The sequence below is a fragment of the Sapajus apella genome, unplaced genomic scaffold (genome assembly GCF_009761245.1).
Source record: "Sapajus apella isolate SASKATOON/1434 unplaced genomic scaffold, GSC_monkey_1.0 scaffold3, whole genome shotgun sequence".
Classification (NCBI taxonomy): domain Eukaryota; kingdom Metazoa; phylum Chordata; class Mammalia; order Primates; family Cebidae; genus Sapajus; species Sapajus apella.
In genome coordinates, this window is record NW_022436943.1 from 9,717,956 (window position 1) to 9,737,350 (window position 19,395).

Below are 19,395 nucleotides of genomic sequence, written 5' to 3' on the forward strand. Positions count from 1 at the left end.
GGCCAAAAGTACAAGAAATATCTCTGTCTAAATCAGTTTAAGGCTGAGGTAATAGATAGAACATTGAAATGAAAGGCTGGGAAGCACTGTTTATTGTAGCAATTAGGTTGCAACATTGGTCATTCTATTGATCTCTTGGATTGGTTCCATTATCTGGTGGGCCAGGCCAATGTCTCCTGACTACTTCACCTCTCTCAGTGCATTATTTGGAAAGGGTAGCCTTCTGTATAAAAGAAAGCCTTGTTTTCCATCAAGCTGCACTCTCTTGCTAGGACCTTAGCTCCTCTGCAAGGAAAGTAGGGTTAATATACTAGGTTGGTGGAAAAGTAATTGCGGTTTTTGCCATTTGAAAGGAAAAACCGCAGTTACTTTTGCACCAACGTAATACTTTTATTTTTCCAAGAGAAATAGATATGTCTAATAAATTTTAGTGATTCCCTGATTTATTAATTTATTCAACTATTCAACACATATTTAGTAAGCATCATCACAGACCAGGCATTATGACCAGCGCTGGTGAAGTGGCTATAGACAAGCCAGATGTGCACCTGGCCTTGTGGAGCTTATAGTCTCTATCATATTAGATTTATAATCTCACTGGTTGTTCTGTCCATGTCCCTCCACTTCCCAACTCTCCAAAAGAGTAGATTTGAGCATATTTTTGTCATTGAAGGCTTTTCTTTTTTTGGCAGAGTAAAAATTATGTAGTACAAACTTATAAGAAAAAAAATCACAGGATTTTACTGGCTCTAATGCACTTTTAATGATTGTTAAGATAACCCTCTGAAATTTTCTTCGGAAATTTCTTTGAGCAAAGCTTAGGAGTGTAGTGAAGCTTTGAGCAAAGCTTATGAGCATCCTTTTATGTAGCGTAGCAATGTGTCACTTTCTCCTCTCATCCCCAATGTCCTTGTTTTCTTTATAAAATTGTCTTGCGTTTAAGTTCCCTTTCTATCATTCTGTGTAAGATAGAGACCTGGGATTATTAGAGAACTACATAATTTTTCTGTACAACTCAAGGAAAAGGCCAGAGAGGAAGCACTTTTATTCATGTTACTGCAAATAATTATTAAAACAATATTCGTTATTATATACCAACCAGTGTGTCTTGAATTTCTAGTGAGGTACATATTCTTTCCCTCAGAATAATGCCTTCTTTATTGAGATCTGACAAAGTAATCTGAAAATTGTAAGGCCTTAAGTATACTGTTGACTCATTGTTCCTTTAGCCTGTTTTTATCTTCTTGATTAATACATTACAGGTCACTCTGGATCAAGCTCAAATTCTTTTCAAGGATTTAAAGCTATTTTTATAATTTAAGACATGTACAGCTTCTTTTCAATTTCATTGTTTGGCAGTGTTCTGTTATAAGCCTCCCAGAAATGGGAGCATATCATAATTTCAAAGTGGCCTCTTTCAGAACCTTGGCTGCTGCAGAAATTTGGCTTATGAATCATTTGAATGAATACCACTTGTTGCTAATCCTTAGCAGTCTGAAAAAAATTCTATATCATAACCCAAGGATCAGGTGGAAATATGTGTATTTTAAACGTACCAAAATGTTTTATGCTCTAATTCTTTTTAAAATGTCACAAAGTTTAGAATCTAATACAGTGGATAAAAAAACACTCTATTTCAAAAATAGTTCTTATTATGATTAGATATTGTGATTATATTTTACAGTGTTACAGAAGCCTCTTGAGATATCAGTTCTCTTTTGTGCTTCAATCGTGTGTTAGAGTGTGGCCATTTCTAAATGTCCCAAGACAAAACTTTACCTTGAAAAAGTCTTCTATTCCTATAGTTGAAATAGTTACAGGAAGGGGTTGGGCAGTCTCCTTTAGAAATCCCATACCACAGTAGTACATCAGGATTTCTTTTCTCAGACTTTTGTAACAAATATACACTCTAGTAGATACTTGATTTTGAAACTTGGCCTCTAGTCTTTAGTCACTCACTGAGTCAACATTAGGACTCTCGAAAAAACACTTTGTGTGTGTGTGTCATCATATTATGAGAATCTTAAAACATATACAGAAGTAGTATGAAAAGATGATTTTCCATGTCATTATATTCATCAGTTATCAACGTTTTGCTACTCTTGTTTCATCTGTTTCCCCATACTTTTTGTGGTTGTTGTTGTTACGGTTTTTGAAGTTTTTAATCCCACATACTGCATTTTTTTTAATCATAAACACTTTGGTGCATTTCTTACATTTTTAATGATAGGTAAAATTTGAAACTAAAAATTGTTAAATTTACTTTATTTTTTTTGTGTGTCTGAAATTAGCATGGTTCCCATTTTTTTTCCATGCTGAGAAGTTTAGTTTTCTTAGGTTCATTTTTGTTTCTTTTTGACTTCCTCCAAAATCCTGGTTTTATTATTGTCATAGCCAGCAGTCATTATACTGGTTCCAGTATAAAGACAGAGCATGACAGCTACATAATTTGTATGTATAGATAAGCAATTTTTAAACTTTGCTTTCATCCATCATTTTTATTTCCTGGTAGTCAGATCACTAGTGTAAAATTTTTATTATAGGCATAAATCACTACCCTTCTAGTAGTGGCTGTATGAATTTACTAATAGGAATGAAGTGATATTTTGAGTATAGGTTAGTAAAAGGAAACTGGGTTATTGGGATAGATGTAGGCAAACATGATTTAGACTTTATCAGTTAAGAATTATTTTACTTGATAAGAGTCTCACGGACGTTTATGCTCTAAAAGTAGGATAAGTTCGTTAGCTTTGAAAAATAAAAGAACATGGGAAAATCTTGATTGTTTCTTCTTTACTTTTATTGCTTCTATACTCAAACCAGCCATAGCAATTTCTCTGAGACTCTGATTCAGTGACTAACATCTTTTCAGCGGAACTTCCACCTCCATATACAGCCATTGCCAGTCCAGATGCCAGTGGTATTCCAGTAATAAACTGCCGTGTGTGCCAATCACTAATCAATTTGGATGGCAAGCTTCACCAGCATGTGGTTAAGTGCACAGTTTGCAATGAAGCTACAGTAAGTGGAGATTTCCATTAATAAAAACATAAATTGTTATTTGACATTTTATTTCTAAAGGAAGTACTTTAATAATGTTACTTAAAAGTATATATGGGCTAGATACAAATATGGTGCTCTTTTTTTCTGTTTTTTCTTCTGTCTCTCATCATAGGATACCTGCCTGTGTTTAAAGCTAACCCCTTTAAGAAAATGTCATGGTGAATTTAAATATAATACCTTTTGGCTTTTTACTCTCAAAAACTAGACTGAGCTTGGCAGTTATGTATATATGACTTCAATATCTATCCACATCACAACTACATCCATTCTGGTTTTCACTAAAATGAAAATACTGTATACTAAACTTCATTACAGTTGTAAACTTTGTCCTATTTATGTGGAAAATTATTTAAAGTTATTTTATGTCTGTAAGATGTCACTATTGTTTTTCTGGGCTTTGGTGATTACGAATTTGTTATTAGCATCTGTGCCAAGTGTTTACAAATGGTTTCACATTTTATTTAATTTAGTTGATAGTAATTTAGGAATGTTTAAAAGATTGAAGAACACCTTTCCTTTTTTTTTTTTAAATTGAGCTTTGGGGAGCAACTACATTTTCAACAATATTTTTATAGTTTTAAGTAATAAAACAGTAAAACATATACTGGTTTAGCTGAAATACATTTCTTTCGTAGTTAGGCTTTATATATTAAATTTTGGGCTGGGTGCGGTGGCTCAAGCCTGTAATCCCAGCACTTTGGGAGGCTGAGGCGGGTGGATCATGAGGTCAAGAGATCGAGACCTCGTGAAACCTCATCTCTACTAAAAATACAAAAAAAAAAAATTAGCTGGGTATGGTGGCGCGTGCCTGTAATCCCAGTACTCAGGAGGCTGAGGCAGGAGAATTGCTTGAACCTAGGAGGCGGAGGTTGCAGTGAGCCAAGATCGCACCATTGTAACAAGAGCGAAACTCCATCTCAAAAAAAAAAAAAAAAATTTGATCTCTGGAAATCTGCAATTAAATATTAATTTTATCTCTGGCGTTTTAATTTTTTTCTCTTTAGAAAAGTTTTTTAAAAAGTCAGCCAGTGATTACTGTGTCTTGAAGAACTGCAAAACATGAGTAATTGACTTTATATGTTTTATGGAAAAATCATAAAATAAAATCTTAAGTTATGAAAGCAATACATTTCATTAGTTTTAATGGAAGTAATTCCTTTTTAAACACAAACTTTGACAATCTGTACTTTGGTTAATTGCTGTGTTTACGTTTTCTTCCCTTATCCAGCCAATCAAAAACCCTCCAACAGGGAAGAAATATGTTAGATGCCCTTGTAATTGTCTTCTTATCTGTAAGGACACATCTCGACGAATAGGATGCCCGAGACCCAACTGGTAAGAAATAAAGATTAATTAATTAATTAGTTCATTCAACAAGTATATACTAAAGGTTCTTTATGTGCCAGGCTTTGTTCTTGAAAGAGTCTTTGTTTTCAAAGTCATTCATAATCTAGATTTTTTTTTTTGTTGTTAAAGGAATGAAAAGCTTAGTTTGAACTTAGTCATAGATATTTGTAGGATATAAAATTCTTAAATGAACAATGAATGTTTTCTTTGTGTTATGCAAGTATTTCGTGTACTGTAACAAATCAATGGCTCATTGAACTTATTGAAAAATAATGAGGCCAAGCTAGTGGCTCACACCTGTATTCTCAGCAGTTTGGGAGGATTGCTTGAAGCTGGTAGTTTAAGACCAACCTGAGCAACTCAGTGAGACCCTGTCGCTACAAAAAATTAGCCAGGTGTGACAGCATGCACCTATATTCCCAGTTATTTGGGAAACTGAGGCAGGAGTATGATATGGGCTTAGGGATTAAAGCCTGCAATGAGCTATGATCATGACTCTGCACTCCAGCCTGGGCGACAGAGTGAGACCACATCTCTCTCTCTCTCTCTCTTTTTTTTTTTTTTTTTTTTTTTTTAAGACAGAGTCTCAATGGGAAAAGTCTCAGAGAGTTGGCTCACTGTGACCTCTGCCTTCTGTACTCAAGCAAAACTCCTACTATGGCCTCTTCCTGAGTAGCTTGAACTACACGCACATACCACCACTCCCAGCTAATTTTTGTATTGTTTTGTAGAGAAAGGGTTTCACCATGTTGCCCAGGCTGTTCTTGAACTCTTGAGTTCAAGTGGTCCCAAAGTGCTGGGATTACAGGCATGAGACACCATGCCTGGCCCATCTCTGAAAAAAAAATCAGTTAGTTTACTTTTGATATAATTAATCTTCATCTGCAAGTGTTTTGGTTGTTTTTGTGTATCTCACTGTATGTTACACTAATTTCTGCTGAATGTATATGTGCAATAAATTCTGGAATTATTTGTCCATGCCCAGTACCATTATGGATGTACCCAGATACAAGTATGTATATAAAGGCCTTACTTGTGTTTTTTTTCTGTGACCTCCCTGGCTTTTTGACCACTACATAAATCATGTACAGACCTTGCCAATGATAGACTAGAGAACAGAAAAGAAAGAAGAATCTTGTTGTTTTCTTTTCCCTTCTGATTAAATAGGCATCAAGGAATATCACACTGCTCAGAGAAATTTGGTTGTAACCCAGCACTTCAGTGCCTTCATGGCACACACGTTTTTGTTGATATAGAATATTTTTAACATAGCCTTCTACTTAAGTCAAGTTGGCTTCCTAGATAGGGAAGGGTAAGAATTGTTTTCTGATCTGAACTTATAAAAACTTAAAAATGGCAGTTAAATGGTTCCCACTGATTAGGACCAATGTTATAATATATTGTTTCTATCTCAAGTACAGAAAGACTCATATTTTGCTTTTGAAAAACTGACTATTGCTACTCTTTGCTGTTTTGCCTCCAGCTTGGCATTTAATTCACTTAATTTATAAAACAAGTAATATATATTTCATATTTTTGGCCATATGTTGTAGGTTTTGCTTTCAATCCATTTGTGGGATAGTGAATTTGTTTCTTTTCTCTTTTTACAGTAGACGCATAATTAACCTTGGCCCAGTAATGCTTATTTCTGAAGAACAACCCGCCCAACCTGCATTGCCAATCCAACCAGAAGGCACAAGGGTCGTGTGTGGCCACTGTGGTAACACATTCCTGGTAAGTCACTGGACATTTGTCATTAATCTGTAAACATAGGTCATGACCTTACAGATTACTGCTCATAGTCTTAGGGTTTTGTCCAAATGCAAATTGATTGCAATATTAAAATAGAGCCTTATTTAGGAAGATAGTCAGATGTGCAGCTAGGATATACAGCATCTTTTGTGATTTAGAAAAGGTACATCCTCTGATTGGTCCAGTTGCAAAAAGGATCCTCTCTATGAAGGCCAGTGAGAAATTGTGCCCAGGCTTAGTTCCTTGAGTACCTTGGCTTGGTGAGCAGCTGGATCTTATCACTGCTCTCACCTGCTCAGCAGAGGTCAAAGTGTACAATCTCATGCAGTAGATCTGCTTCATGGCATCTAGATTCAAGAAAAATTTGAAAAATAATTTATCAAAAATTTTCTGACGTTTGAAAATTATTCTTGGACCAAAGGGAATTAACACTGTTACCCATAATTAGATAAAACCAATTTATCAAAAATTTTCTGATGTTTGAAAATTATTCTTGGACCAAAGGGAATTAACACTGTTACCCATAATTAGATAAAACCATTAGATAAAGAATAAGAAAGTATAAGTAATTCAATATGAGAAAAAGCTATAGAAGTTTTTGTTTTACTACTTCTAACTTAAACTTAGTTTGATTTTTTTAAAAGTTAAATTCATAATCACTTATCCTGTCAGGAAGAATAAGGACAGGTTTTCTTTTCTTTTTTTTTTTTTTTTTTGAGATGGAGTCTCCCTCTGTTGCCCAGGCTGGAATGCAGAGACGGGATCTCGGCTAACTGCAATCTCCATCTCCCTGGTTCCAGTGATTCTCCTGCCTCAGCCTCCCGAGTAGCTGGGACTACAGGCATGTGCCACTATGCCCAGCTAATTTTTCAATTTTTAGTAGAGACGGGGTTTCACCATGTTGGCCAGGATGGTCTTGATCTCCAGGACAGGTTTTCTTTAATTGTTCAGCCCACATAGGAGACAAAAGATTTTCTTTAAAACTTGAATATGAAAAATACTTAACAGAGTATATACATGGGAGTCTGTAAACAAAACCTGCTGTTACTAAGACAAGAAAAGCTTAAGGAAATGTAGGTTATTTGCTTTTTTTTTTTTTTTATAATTTTACTTTTATTAAAGAACTTTGGCTGGGCGTGGTGGCTCACACCTATAATCCATGCACTTTGGAGGCCAACGCAGGCAGATCACCAGAGGTTGGGAGTTCAAGACCAGCCTGACCAACATGGTGAAACCCCGTCTTAAAAAAAATTATAATAAATAAATAAATAAAAAGAAAAAGAAGAAGAAGAAGAAGAAAGAACTTTATGTACATAATTCTAAATGTCAAATGGGACTTCTTCTCATCTAGCTGACCCCGTTACTGTTCCCAAAATGCTTTCAACTCAGCTGCTTTACTGATAGTCACATCTATTATTTATTTATTTATTTACTGAGATGAAGTCCCACTCTGTTGCCCAAGCTGGAGTACAGTGGTGCGATCTCAGCTCACTGCACCTCTGCCTCCTAGGTTCAAGAGATTCTTCTGCCACAGCCTCCTGAGGAGTAGCTAGGACTATAGGTGCAGGCTGCCACACCTGGCTAATTTTTGTATTTTTAGTAGAGAAGGGGTTATGCAATGTTGGTCAGACTTCTATCTGTTTAAATTGCTTGCTTATCCTTTTTCTATTTGATTAAGCAATTTTAGGCATTACCCACTAACTTGTAAACTGCAAGATGGAAACTTAGCATTCTTACCGCCTTCCCTCTCATTTTCCTCTCCTTGCTTTCATACTCACAGGCGAATTGCAACATTTTGTTTAATACTTAGTGTTTACAATTTTTATGATAAGGTAAATTCCGTTCACAGCTAAACCAAGCAATATGGTACATTTTTCTTCTGTATGATATGGCTTTTAACATTTTCTTGGATTTATAAACAACTGCCCCCTCCTTTGGATTTAATTTTCTATGTATAAATCATTCATTCTTCTCATATTCTTATATAGAACTATAAAATGCCTATCATTATAATTAAATGCAACAAGGAATTTATTATTTAGTCTTCTTGCGACACAATTGTCATTCTTCCCATCACCATCATCATTAAAATTCCTTTTATCTCTTTCCTGTGTTAAATCCCATGCCATCCTCACAGTTCTTGGTTTATTCCTTCATTCTGATGGAGCACGTCTACTCTTTGTTTTCTGGGAAAACATGCAGGGAAATATTATATTTGAGCTCCTTTTCTCTTAAGCAATTTTTAATCTGATCTTACATTCACTTTGTAATTTGTCTATGTGTACCATTCTAGGTTGCCAGAAATTTAAAGTATTTGTTCCATTGTTGATGAGAAGATCAATTGCTATTCTGCTACCTGATCCTTTTGATATGACATATTTTTTCTTCTTTTTCTCTTTCCTCTTTCATTTTCTTCAGTGTTCTGAAATTTCATGAGGATGTGTCTTAGTGAAGGTCTTTTTGAACTCATCATTTGGATATTCAGTGGGCCCTCTTATTGTCCCTTACATTTTTTTTTTGTTTTTAATTTTGGTTTCTTATATTACTTACTGGGAAGCTGCTTCATTATATCTCCTAATCTTAATTTAAAATTTTAATTTCAGATGATCTAACTTAATTTTTAATTTCCCAGAGCCTTTGTTCTCTGATTTTTTTTTATGCATTCCTTTTTCATCTTTCTGAGGCTATTAATTATATTTTTTCTGAGATATTGCTCTTCTTCATGCTTTCTTTCTTTCTTTTTTTTTTTTTTTACTACTTTTTCTAGTTTTTTTATTTTGATAGAAGTTTTATGCAGATGTTTATCTATATTTAAGAGCAAGTCACTGATTCAAGTCTCTCTGCATGCAGGCAGGGGATAGGTGAAAACTTCCTCCTCCTCATCCTCTCCCTCCTCCTTATCCTTCCATGCCTCCTTGTCCTCTTCCTCCTCCTCCTCTTCTTTTTTTGTAAAGCTGTCAGCTATAATATCAATTGGTCTTTTTTTTTTTTTAGGGCAGATTTCTCTGGGGAAAGATCCTGTAATCTCTTGTAGGAGATATGTCTGAGAGACAGCCTTCTAGGAGATAAGAGAGGTAATAGGGGTGAAGCTCTTACCCACTTTTCAGACAATAGACTTTAATTTAATTCCTTTGTTTTTAGAGTAACTTTTTATTCTTGCCTTCTTCTTTGCCTGGTATTCCTGGTCCACAAGCTCTGTAGTCCAATTTCTCTACAGAATAAATTATTCTTCTCTTAATATATTGGGGAAGGGTGGTTTTCTGGTTTTGTGAGAATTTGCAATCAATACTTCTGTTTCTGTTTTTCTCCCAGCTTTATTGGGGTATACTTGACAAGCAGAAATTGTATATTTCAGGTGTACAACCTAATGTTTTGATATATGTATATATTGTGAAATGATGACCACAATCAAATTAACTAACATTTTGATTGCCTCATATAGTTACTCTGTGTGTGTGTGTGTGTGTGTGTGTGTGTGTGTGTGTGTGTGTGTGTGTCTTTGTGGTAAGAACACTAAATATCTACCTTCTTGGCAAATTTCAAGTATATAAAACAATGTTGTTAACTATAGTCACTATACTATACATTCAATTATTCATCCTGCCTAACTGAGACTTTGTGCTCTTTGACTAAAATCTCCCCATTCCTCACCCACCTCAATGCCTGGCAACCACCATTTTACTCCTTGCTTCTATGAATTAAACAATTTTACATTCCACATATAGTTATGATCATGCAGTGTTTGTCTTCTTGTGTCAGGCTTATTTCACTTAGCATAATATCTTCCAGGTTAGTACATTAGTACATGTTGTTACAAATGGAAAAATTCCCTTTTTTTTTTTTTTTCTTTTTGAGATGGACTCTTGCTCTGTCTCCCAGGCTGGTGTGCAATGGCACAATCTTGGCTCACTGCAACCTCTGCCTCCCAGGTTCAAATGATTCTCCTGCCTCAGCCTCCCGAGCAGCTGGCATTACAGGTGCCTGCCACCACATCCAGCTAATTTTTGTATTTTTTAGTAGAGACAGGGTTTCAACATGTTGGCTAGGCTGGTCTCAAACTCATGACCTCAGGTGATCCACTAGCCTTGGCCTCTCAAAAGTGCTGGGATTACAGGTGTGAGCCACCACATCTGGCCAAAATTCCCTTCTTTTTAAGGCTGAATAATATTTAATTGTATGCATATACCACAATTTCTTTCTTTTTTTTTTTTTTTTTTTTGAGACAGAGTTTCACTCTTGTTACCCAGGCTGGAGTGCAATGGCGCGATCTCGGCTCACCGCAACCTCTGCCTCCTGGGTTCAGGCAATTCTCCTGCCTCAGCCTCCTCAGTAGCTGGGATTACAGGCACACGCCACCATGCCCAGCTGATTTTTTGTAGTTTTAGTAGAGACGGGGTTTCACCATGTTGACCAGGATGGTCTCAATCTCTTGACCTTGTGATCCACCCGCCTCGGCCCACCATTTCTTTATCCATTCATCTGTTGATGGAGATTTGGGTTGTTTCCATATCTTGGTTTTTATGAATAATTTTGCAGTGAACTTGGGAGTGTAATACTCCTGCTTTATCCTTACCCTAACCTCCACCTTTAAAAGTATGGGTCAGCAGTACCTCACCGGTTCTGGGTCTTTCAGTGTGAAACAGTCTGCCGTCATTGGCTAATCTCTCTGTAGGTAGTCAAGTTTCAACAAGTCATTCTGCTTTCCATTGTCCAAAAATTTGAAGCTGTATTCTCTCTTTTTTTATCCTTATGGTATTATACATTTCAAAATTCATTTACTATTATTTTAGTCAGGTTTGGAAAAAGTGGAAATGCATGCATTTATTTAATTTACTATATTTAGCCAGAAATACTAGGATTTTTCCAATCTAGTAGGACGAGGTAAGTCTTCTTTCTTACACTTATATTTTATTGATTAAATCAGTAACTAAGTATATAAATTAGAAAATATACTTCGTGGGGATACATAGCAAGTTTCTTTTTAAAAAATCACTATAGGCTGGGCATGGTGGTTCATGCCTGATATCCCAGTATCCCATGCCAGATACCCTGCTTGAGGCCAGGAGTTTGAGACTAGCTCGGGCAACACAGAAGAGACCCCACTTCCACAAAAAACAATTAAAAAAATTAGTGGCCGTGCGCGGTGGCTCATGCCTGTAATCCCAGCACTTTGGGAGGCCGAGGCGGGTGGATCACGAGGTCAAGAGATCGAGACCATCCTGGTCAACATGGTGAAACCTCGTCTCTACTAAAAATACAAAAAATCAGCTGGGCATGGTGGCACGTGCCTGTAATCCCAGCTACTCAGGAGGCTGAGGCAGGAGAATTGCCTGAACCCAGGAGGCGGAGGCTGCGGTGAGCCGAGATCGCGCCATTGCACTCCAGCCTGGGTAACAAGAGCGAAACTCCGTCTCAAAAAAAAAAAAAAAATTAGCACCTATAGTTTGAGACTAGCCTGGGAAACACAGAGAGAATTCACCTCCACACAAAAAAATTTAAAAATTAGCACCTATAGTCCTAGCTACTCAAGAGGTTGAGGTGGGAGGATTATCTGAGGTCAGGAGTTTGGAGGTTGCAGCAAACTATGCTCATACCACTGCATTCCAGCCTGGGTGATAGACGGCAACCCTGTCTCTAAAATAAATAAATAAAAATCAGTATATCTTTATTTAATATAAGCTAACACACTCTAGTTACCAATAGATATTACATGAATTAACTAAATTAAATATATAAAGCATATTTGTTATTTTCTTTTTCATATGTGAACAGATTTTTGAAAGTAAAGCAATTTTAAAATCTTCTATATAGATTTGTTTCAACCTACTTCCAGAGATCTCCCTTCCACAGCTACTTTGAATTCTTTCTTGTTGTTTTATATTCCAAATACTTGCCACGGATAATCCTTGTAGCCATATTATAAATAAAATTATTTTATTTATTCAATAATATATATTGAATATATACCAGGCACTAAGGTAGGTGCTGGGAAACAGTGGTGAACAGGAAGCATAGTCTCTGCCTTCATGAAATTTTCTAACCTAATAGAGAAATGGACAGCAAACGGACAAGCCTGAAAAAGCACAAGGCTACAATTTTGGCTTTTATTTTTCAGCAAAGTGATGATGATGGTCAAGAATAGCATAAAGAATTTGGGAGAAAATTGACTGTACTAATAAGGTAGAAAAGGGAATGAGGAAAAAAGAGCAATCAAAAAGACAATTGTTATAAAGGTTTATATTTAATTTCTAGAATCATCTGGCAATGAATTCTAGACAATGATCTAAATTGAGAGTTTAGATAGATATGTATGTGCCATGGTTTTTATTATTTTAAAAAACAATTTATACATTTAGTTATTTTTCTCCCAAAAGAAAATTACTAAAGTAATGTGCAAGCCAGAGACGACTAACTTCTAAAGCTGGCTCTTCCTTACCTAACTTTCAGTGCAGGCAAGTGAATCATATTATCATATTAGCACAGTAATTATGATTTAAAACTTTAATCCTTTAGCACGAAAAGATGTTTTGGATTAAAATACAGTATTTAGAGATGATTTCTTCATAACATGTTATTTGCCCTTCAAACTGTTAATTACTAGATTAATTCATTTACTTATTTCCTACTTTGTTTTAGCCTTCGCTTACAAGGCTCAAAGCAATTGAGATAAGTTACAAAGATGCATTAAGTTCAATAGGTTTGAAAATCAAATGTGAAAAAAATCAGGAAAAATAATAAGTAGGGCAGAAAAAATAACCTGAAGTCAAACATAAGTATGCTAATATTTAGTCTAATACAGTTGATAAAATTAGGCTGAATCTTAGCTCTGAGTTATCCAGAGTCAAAGAAAAGAGGAAAATATGATCTGTGACAAAACATTCAAGATATTTTATTGAAAAGATCACATAGGAAATACTTATCCTGAAATAATGAGCTCTCTCTTGAGAAAGAATTCTCCCAAGGATTAAAATAAAAGAACTATTGCATGTGACAAGGCTTTTATCATATAAAAAAAGAAAACTTGTACTTAAAAATAATTTAATTTTGATATTTTAACCTGAGAAAAAAAAATGCTAAAGTAGGCCAGGCATGGTGCCTCACACCTGTAATCCCAGCACTTTGTGAGGCTGAGGCAGGTAAATCACAAGGTCAAGAGGGAGACCATCCTCGCCAACATGGTGAAACCATGTCTCTACTAAAAATACAAAAAATTAGCTGGGCATGGTCGTGTGTGCCTGTAGTCCCAGCTAAAGAATTGCTTGAACCCAGGAGATGGAGGTTGCATTGAGCCAAGATTGCACCACTGTATCCCAGCCTGGCAACACAGCGAGACTCCATCTCAAAAAAACAAATTAAAAAAATTGCTAAAGTAATATGCAAGCTAGAGACTAAGTTCTCTATATTCTCACAGCATCCTTTTGTTTATAATAACATCTTTCAATATATCAATGTTATAATGCTAAAGTTAAATTTTCTAGGAATTCACAATATTTACATTATTCATTTCACAGCCTAGTTGGGACTATGGATGAATTTAGAAAAGCGAGATTTGCGTTTTCCAAGATGTATTCAATGGCACATTCATTTTGTAGGTTAATAGTAGGTGATTGTGAGTAAAGAGTTCCATGTTCATTGGGAATCACTAAAATTAAAAAAATTAAACAGAATTTAAAATAGGATATTATTTAACAATTTTAGCATATACCATTGTATATATTTAAGACGGAGTTTTTATGTTGTATGTCCAAACATTTTTTATCCTCCAAACCATTTTAAGATCATCTAGCCTAAGTAGTGATTTGAAGGGCATTGTTTAAAAATAATTTCCCAGAAGAATGAAATGACTATAAATCCTGCAGCTTGTTCTCCATGAATGCAAAGAAATTTCTTAACACAACTGAACAGCAGAGTTTATTATTACATTTCTGAATGGCCCATGGTCTCTGTTGATGATGAAAGGCATATCCAGATACTTTGTCAATCAACACTAACTGAGGGCTGTTGTTCTTCAATAAAAGCCAACACAACTTCGTTCAAACTTTGTCCTGAAGTGGGCCAATTTAGTAACTTCAGGCAGGGTCAGATTTTTTTCATCTGTATACAAGGACAAATGGGTGCCATAGCAGAAAGGGACAATAGTTTTAACTTGAACATATTTCAAAGTGTTACCAGTTGCCTATACCTATCTATCTACATATTTCAGTAAGGTACTATATTAGTTTTAGGAAATACAGTTTTTTTTTTATTTTTTTACAAGTCTTCTAAGATTAGTTGCAAAATATATCTTGGGGAAACTAAATTTATCCGTTACATGTTACAGAATAGTTAGAAATAAGTCAGATATTAGAAGATCTTTACTAAAAATGATTGGAGTTTAGAGAAGTTGCTTTTACTCTTTCTGACAGAAATAAGGGATTTTATTTATTTATTTATTTTTTTGTCTAATGAGACTTTAAGGTCTGGCAATAAAATTTTAAGAATCCAGAGGCAGATTTTAGATGAGAAAACAGTACTAACTCAACTTATTTTCCGAAGAATAGGTATTGGTATTCATTTGAATAGATTCTAAGAACCTTACTCTAAAAATAGATGCTTTTATTTCTTAGTTTGCTCCATTTAAATAAATACTTGCAGATAACAACAACAACAACAAAAGATATGGTAGATTGCTGGCAATGTAATATATGAACTGCAGAATAAAGTCTCCACTGTTTGTTAGTTATTGATTTATCATGCATAATTTGTGCTAAAATGAAGAACACTATAAAATGATAACACTGGACTAAACAGTCTCCTTAGGGGCCATCTAAAATACTGGAATTCCTATGTCAGTCTGTTAGCCTTAAGTCTTGGATTTTGAGTTACTCTTGACTCAAAGGTTTCACAATTGCCTTCTCAAACCAGTTTGCTCTTTTAACTATGAAAAACTTAAATTTATTATTTATAAATAACATTTGAAATGACATTAGAAGTTCACTAACTATCCTAAGCCTATTACAGAAACATAAAAAAGCACTTCATAATAGTTCTATATTCTTCCACTGCTTAATGTTCTGTATTATTTCTGTAGAAATCTATATTAATATCTGCCTTAGCACATTAACTCAAAAATTTTTACCTTAAGAGCAATTTTAAAATAAATCAACTTGTTACAATAAGTAACTTTCTCATTGTAAGTAAGGAAAGAAATATTTGCTCTTGTTTGAAAAATAAGTGCCCTTGGTTTGACATTTGTAGCTGTTAAAAAATAATCAGTTTGTAAAGAGAGTGAACATTCATGTGAAATTTTCTTTCTTTTTTATTTGTTATTTATCTTGGGACTCTATGTTCCTGTTGTGACTGAGAGAGATCATAACAAGGTTAACTAAATTTCATGAGATTTGAAATAAAAATGAGGAGAAAGGAGTCTATGAAATTTAAATTCATATGTTCTTTTCTGATATCTAATCATAAAAGAAAAAATATGCATCAGATATTTTCTAAAAGCTATCTTCTATTGTGTGGAAAACATTTGAATATGCACAAGTTGAAACCCTACTGTAACTAGAATTTGAGCTTTCTGAAGAGAAAAATTAATGGCCTAGATTCCCAAATGAAACAATTTTAATAAAAACAAGTTGTTTTGATGACAAACTGCCAAAGTACTTAAATAAATGTCCCCAAATCTATCAAGGAAATATACCCTTTATAAGGAGGTATATAGAAAAGCAAACAAGATAGAAGAAGATTGTTATAAAGTCAACAAAATATATTTCATGGGATAAAGGTTTACTTTAAATTTATATTTCATATTCTTTCAAAAACTATCTACGACCAGTAAGTCATTTCAGCTATCTGAATAACACTCCTATGAGGAAGGTGGCACATTTATTACTTACATTTACAGGGAAGAAAACTGTACTAAACAGTGTGTTTTTGTTATATTGTATAAGGAATGACAACAAGAAACAGTTCCTGACTTTAGTTCTACCTATATCTAATTTGTTTAGTTTACATACTTGGTGGCTTTCTTGTGTAAAATAAATAGTTTAATTTTAGTAATGAATCTAAATATTCAGGTATTTGAAAGGCCAGCCTTCAATACTTAAAGGAAAAATAACTTTGATGATATATGAAATATGTTTTTATTCCCTGTTAGTGAACTGAGACTTACTGAACAAGATGACCCCAATTACGGTATTACATTCAGTATTCATGTAAAGCAAACCTAGATTGCGTCAAAGCATTGGAAAAGTCATGGGAACTGTTTCAGAGGAAGATCCTAAACTATATTTTAAGAGAGGGAGAGAAGTGTTGGAGGGAAAAGCTCATGTAACCATGAGAAGGTGATTGCTTCTGTTGTGATCCCTGATGACATTTTAAGGAACAGAAATGTCTTATCAGATTGGATAGTTTTCAGTTGTTTTTCTTTTCAATTCCTCTCTTTATTTATTTTACAGTGGATGGAACTGAGGTTCAACACTCTGGCAAAATGCCCACACTGCAAAAAAATGTAAGTTCCCTACCATTGGAAATACTATTGAGAAGTACTTGAGAAAAATTTGAAGAGTTCAGAATTTTCACTTAAGTAGATTCTGATTTGAAGACATGCTGTGAAGTGAATGCATGCCAATATATTTATGCTTTGTAAGACTAAAAAGAAGACATCCTAAAACAAATATATCCCATTATGAAATTAAAATGATTAGGCTTAAGTATCATTCTCCAAAGGGAAATCAATTTCTAGTATACAAAAGTAAAATTGCTAAGATTATCAGTAACTTGGTTAAAAGATTATAATCTATTGCAAATAATATAAAATTTACATTTATAAAATGGGCTACAATCTAGGAGAAAATTAAAATTGTTCTGGCCTTTTTCATCTCCTGCCTAATAATATTATTACTGATGGCAACATTTATATAATTGTCTATCTTAACTATTTAGCCTATTTTTCTCTATTCCTAAATGATGTACCTAATGAAAATAACATGACAATATAAAATGGAAAATAATTGAAGATATTTTGATTAAAGACATTTTATGGCATCTGTGTTGGGGGTCCCAAGACTACACCAAGGTTCCTTTATTTTATACGGGGACTCATAGAAATTAATATATAGTTGTACTTACAGATATAATTTATCACAGCAAAAGTATGCAAAGCAGAATCAGCAAGGGGAAAAGTCACATGGAGCAAAGTCTGGAAGAAACTAAGGACAAGATTCCAAGGGGCTCCTCCCAGTGAAGTACCCCAGCAGTGAATTATTACCACGAATGTACCATGTTGTCTACCAGGAGGTTCATTAGAAACTCAGTGCCCAAAGTTTCTACTGGAGCTGGTTCCATTGGCACTTACTACCTAGCACACACCAAAATTCCAAATTCCTGTTTGAATGGAGTTTGTGTCTAGCATAAACCATACTGTTTACACAAATAATTTATACATAATAAGCCACTTTTACCAGTTAGGGAATGATGAGAATTCTCCCCAAATCTAAATTTCTAGTTGCCAGCTAAGGGCCAACCTTGCAAGCAGGGCTTTGTAAGGATAGAAGTCTTGGGCCTGCTGTGTTAACTCTTTTCTGCATAGCATCTATTTTGATAATAAAATTATAATTTAAAAATTATTGTTATCCTCATCTATATGAATTATAAATTAAGCAAAGTAAGTTAAACTAGAATTCTTAGACAATTCAATTTTTATTATTGAAAATAAGAGGTTTGATATAATATTCATATTTTAATTTGTGTGATCCTTAGTAGGATATAAATACCTTATCTACATTGAAAGTTGAAAAATCCCAAGAATGGTTTGTGGGGAAATAATTGAAAAGTAGAATATATATAACAAAATATCTCTATCTCTGCTAGATCTGATTTTAACTAAATATAGCTCTGTAAGAAAAACTTCTTTACAGACAATTCTCAAAAGATAGGTGGGGTTTCACCATGTTGGCCAGGCTGATCTCGAACTCCTGACCTCAGGTGATCTACCCGCCTTGGCCTCCCAAAGTGCTGGGATTACAGGCATGAGCTACCGAGCCTGGCCCAGCAGAGACCTCTTGTGATTAACAGACTGTGTGCTAATCAGAGTGATAGTTGGTTTATATATACATATACACTAGCTAATCTTTACAGCAGTCATATAATACAGGGATTATTATTGTAATTTTACAAATCAGAAACTGTTAAGAGAGGTTAAGGATTTTGCTCAAGGGAATTGGTTGGTTAATTATTTTCCTACAATGGCAATATTTTTACTACTAATAAAGAAGTATTGAATGTCTGACTACTCTGTGATTTGTTAAAATATCACAAGACAGTGTATTAATATGAAGAAGAATCTGTATCAACTACTTAGGGAACAACTTACATAGACATTCACATGGAATACATAGGCTTCAACATTATTCTAAGAGGAAGGTTGGTAGAATTGGAGTCACATGCTAAACATGGGAGGACTTGGAGCATTCATTACTTATTTGAGTGCCAGTACTGTTATCATGTGAACTCTCCTAGCTGGCATCTGAATTTCTTTGCTTTTTGAATGTTTTCCTTCATAACAAAATAATGGGTGATCTTTTGGACTAAGATTCTGAAACAGTTTTATTTCTTTAAACACGAATATACTAACATTAGTTTTAAGTTACAGAAGTTGCTAAATTTATTACTATGAAACAAGTGTGTTATGTGCTTACCTCACAAAATGTGTGGGACTGCTCCAAAGACTAAGGGGCATTTTCTCATCTTGCTGTTTCTTACTCATATGGTAGCTAGTACTATGATAGCTAAAGGTGATGTCATTCTTTTAATTGGGTGGCTTGTGGCCACTGCCAGAATGAAGGTGTACTTGTAGCATTCTGAAATACAGTTTGGGCTATGTTTCTGTGCAAATGTTATAGTGTACCTATGACTAGTAGAGACATTGATTTAATCATGACAATTGTCACTGAATATCATTTCTTTTACATCACTGATGTCCTCCTTTTTGAATCACTTCCTGCCATTTTAAACAATAGTGGAGTTACTCTTAAGTGTTATTAACCTTTTATTTTGCCATTTAGTGCTACATTTTATAATTATTCATTAATTCAACAAACAATTCTGTGCTAAGTACTGGTTGCTTGAAATAAAAGACAAAATCTTGCCTTAAAAGAATTTAGTCTTGTGGGCAGAGTGGGGAGAATAATTAATAACTGTAAAATTTTAAGTGCTTTGAAAGAGGTATGACCAAAATGCTCTGCTTTGAAG

General features: G+C 34.5%; 1 protein-coding gene across 1 annotated transcript in view; it reads left to right on the plus strand.

The window, feature by feature from the left end:
* Window positions 1-19,395, plus strand: part of PIP4P2 (phosphatidylinositol-4,5-bisphosphate 4-phosphatase 2) — a 46,137-nt gene that overhangs the window by 14,866 nt on the left and 11,876 nt on the right. Inside the window, exons 2-5 of the mRNA XM_032249550.1 lie at window positions 2,873-3,021; window positions 4,292-4,398; window positions 6,021-6,144; window positions 16,602-16,654. Coding sequence (XP_032105441.1) covers window positions 2,873-3,021; window positions 4,292-4,398; window positions 6,021-6,144; window positions 16,602-16,654 — 433 coding nt within the window. The remainder of the gene's footprint in view (window positions 1-2,872; window positions 3,022-4,291; window positions 4,399-6,020; window positions 6,145-16,601; window positions 16,655-19,395) is intronic.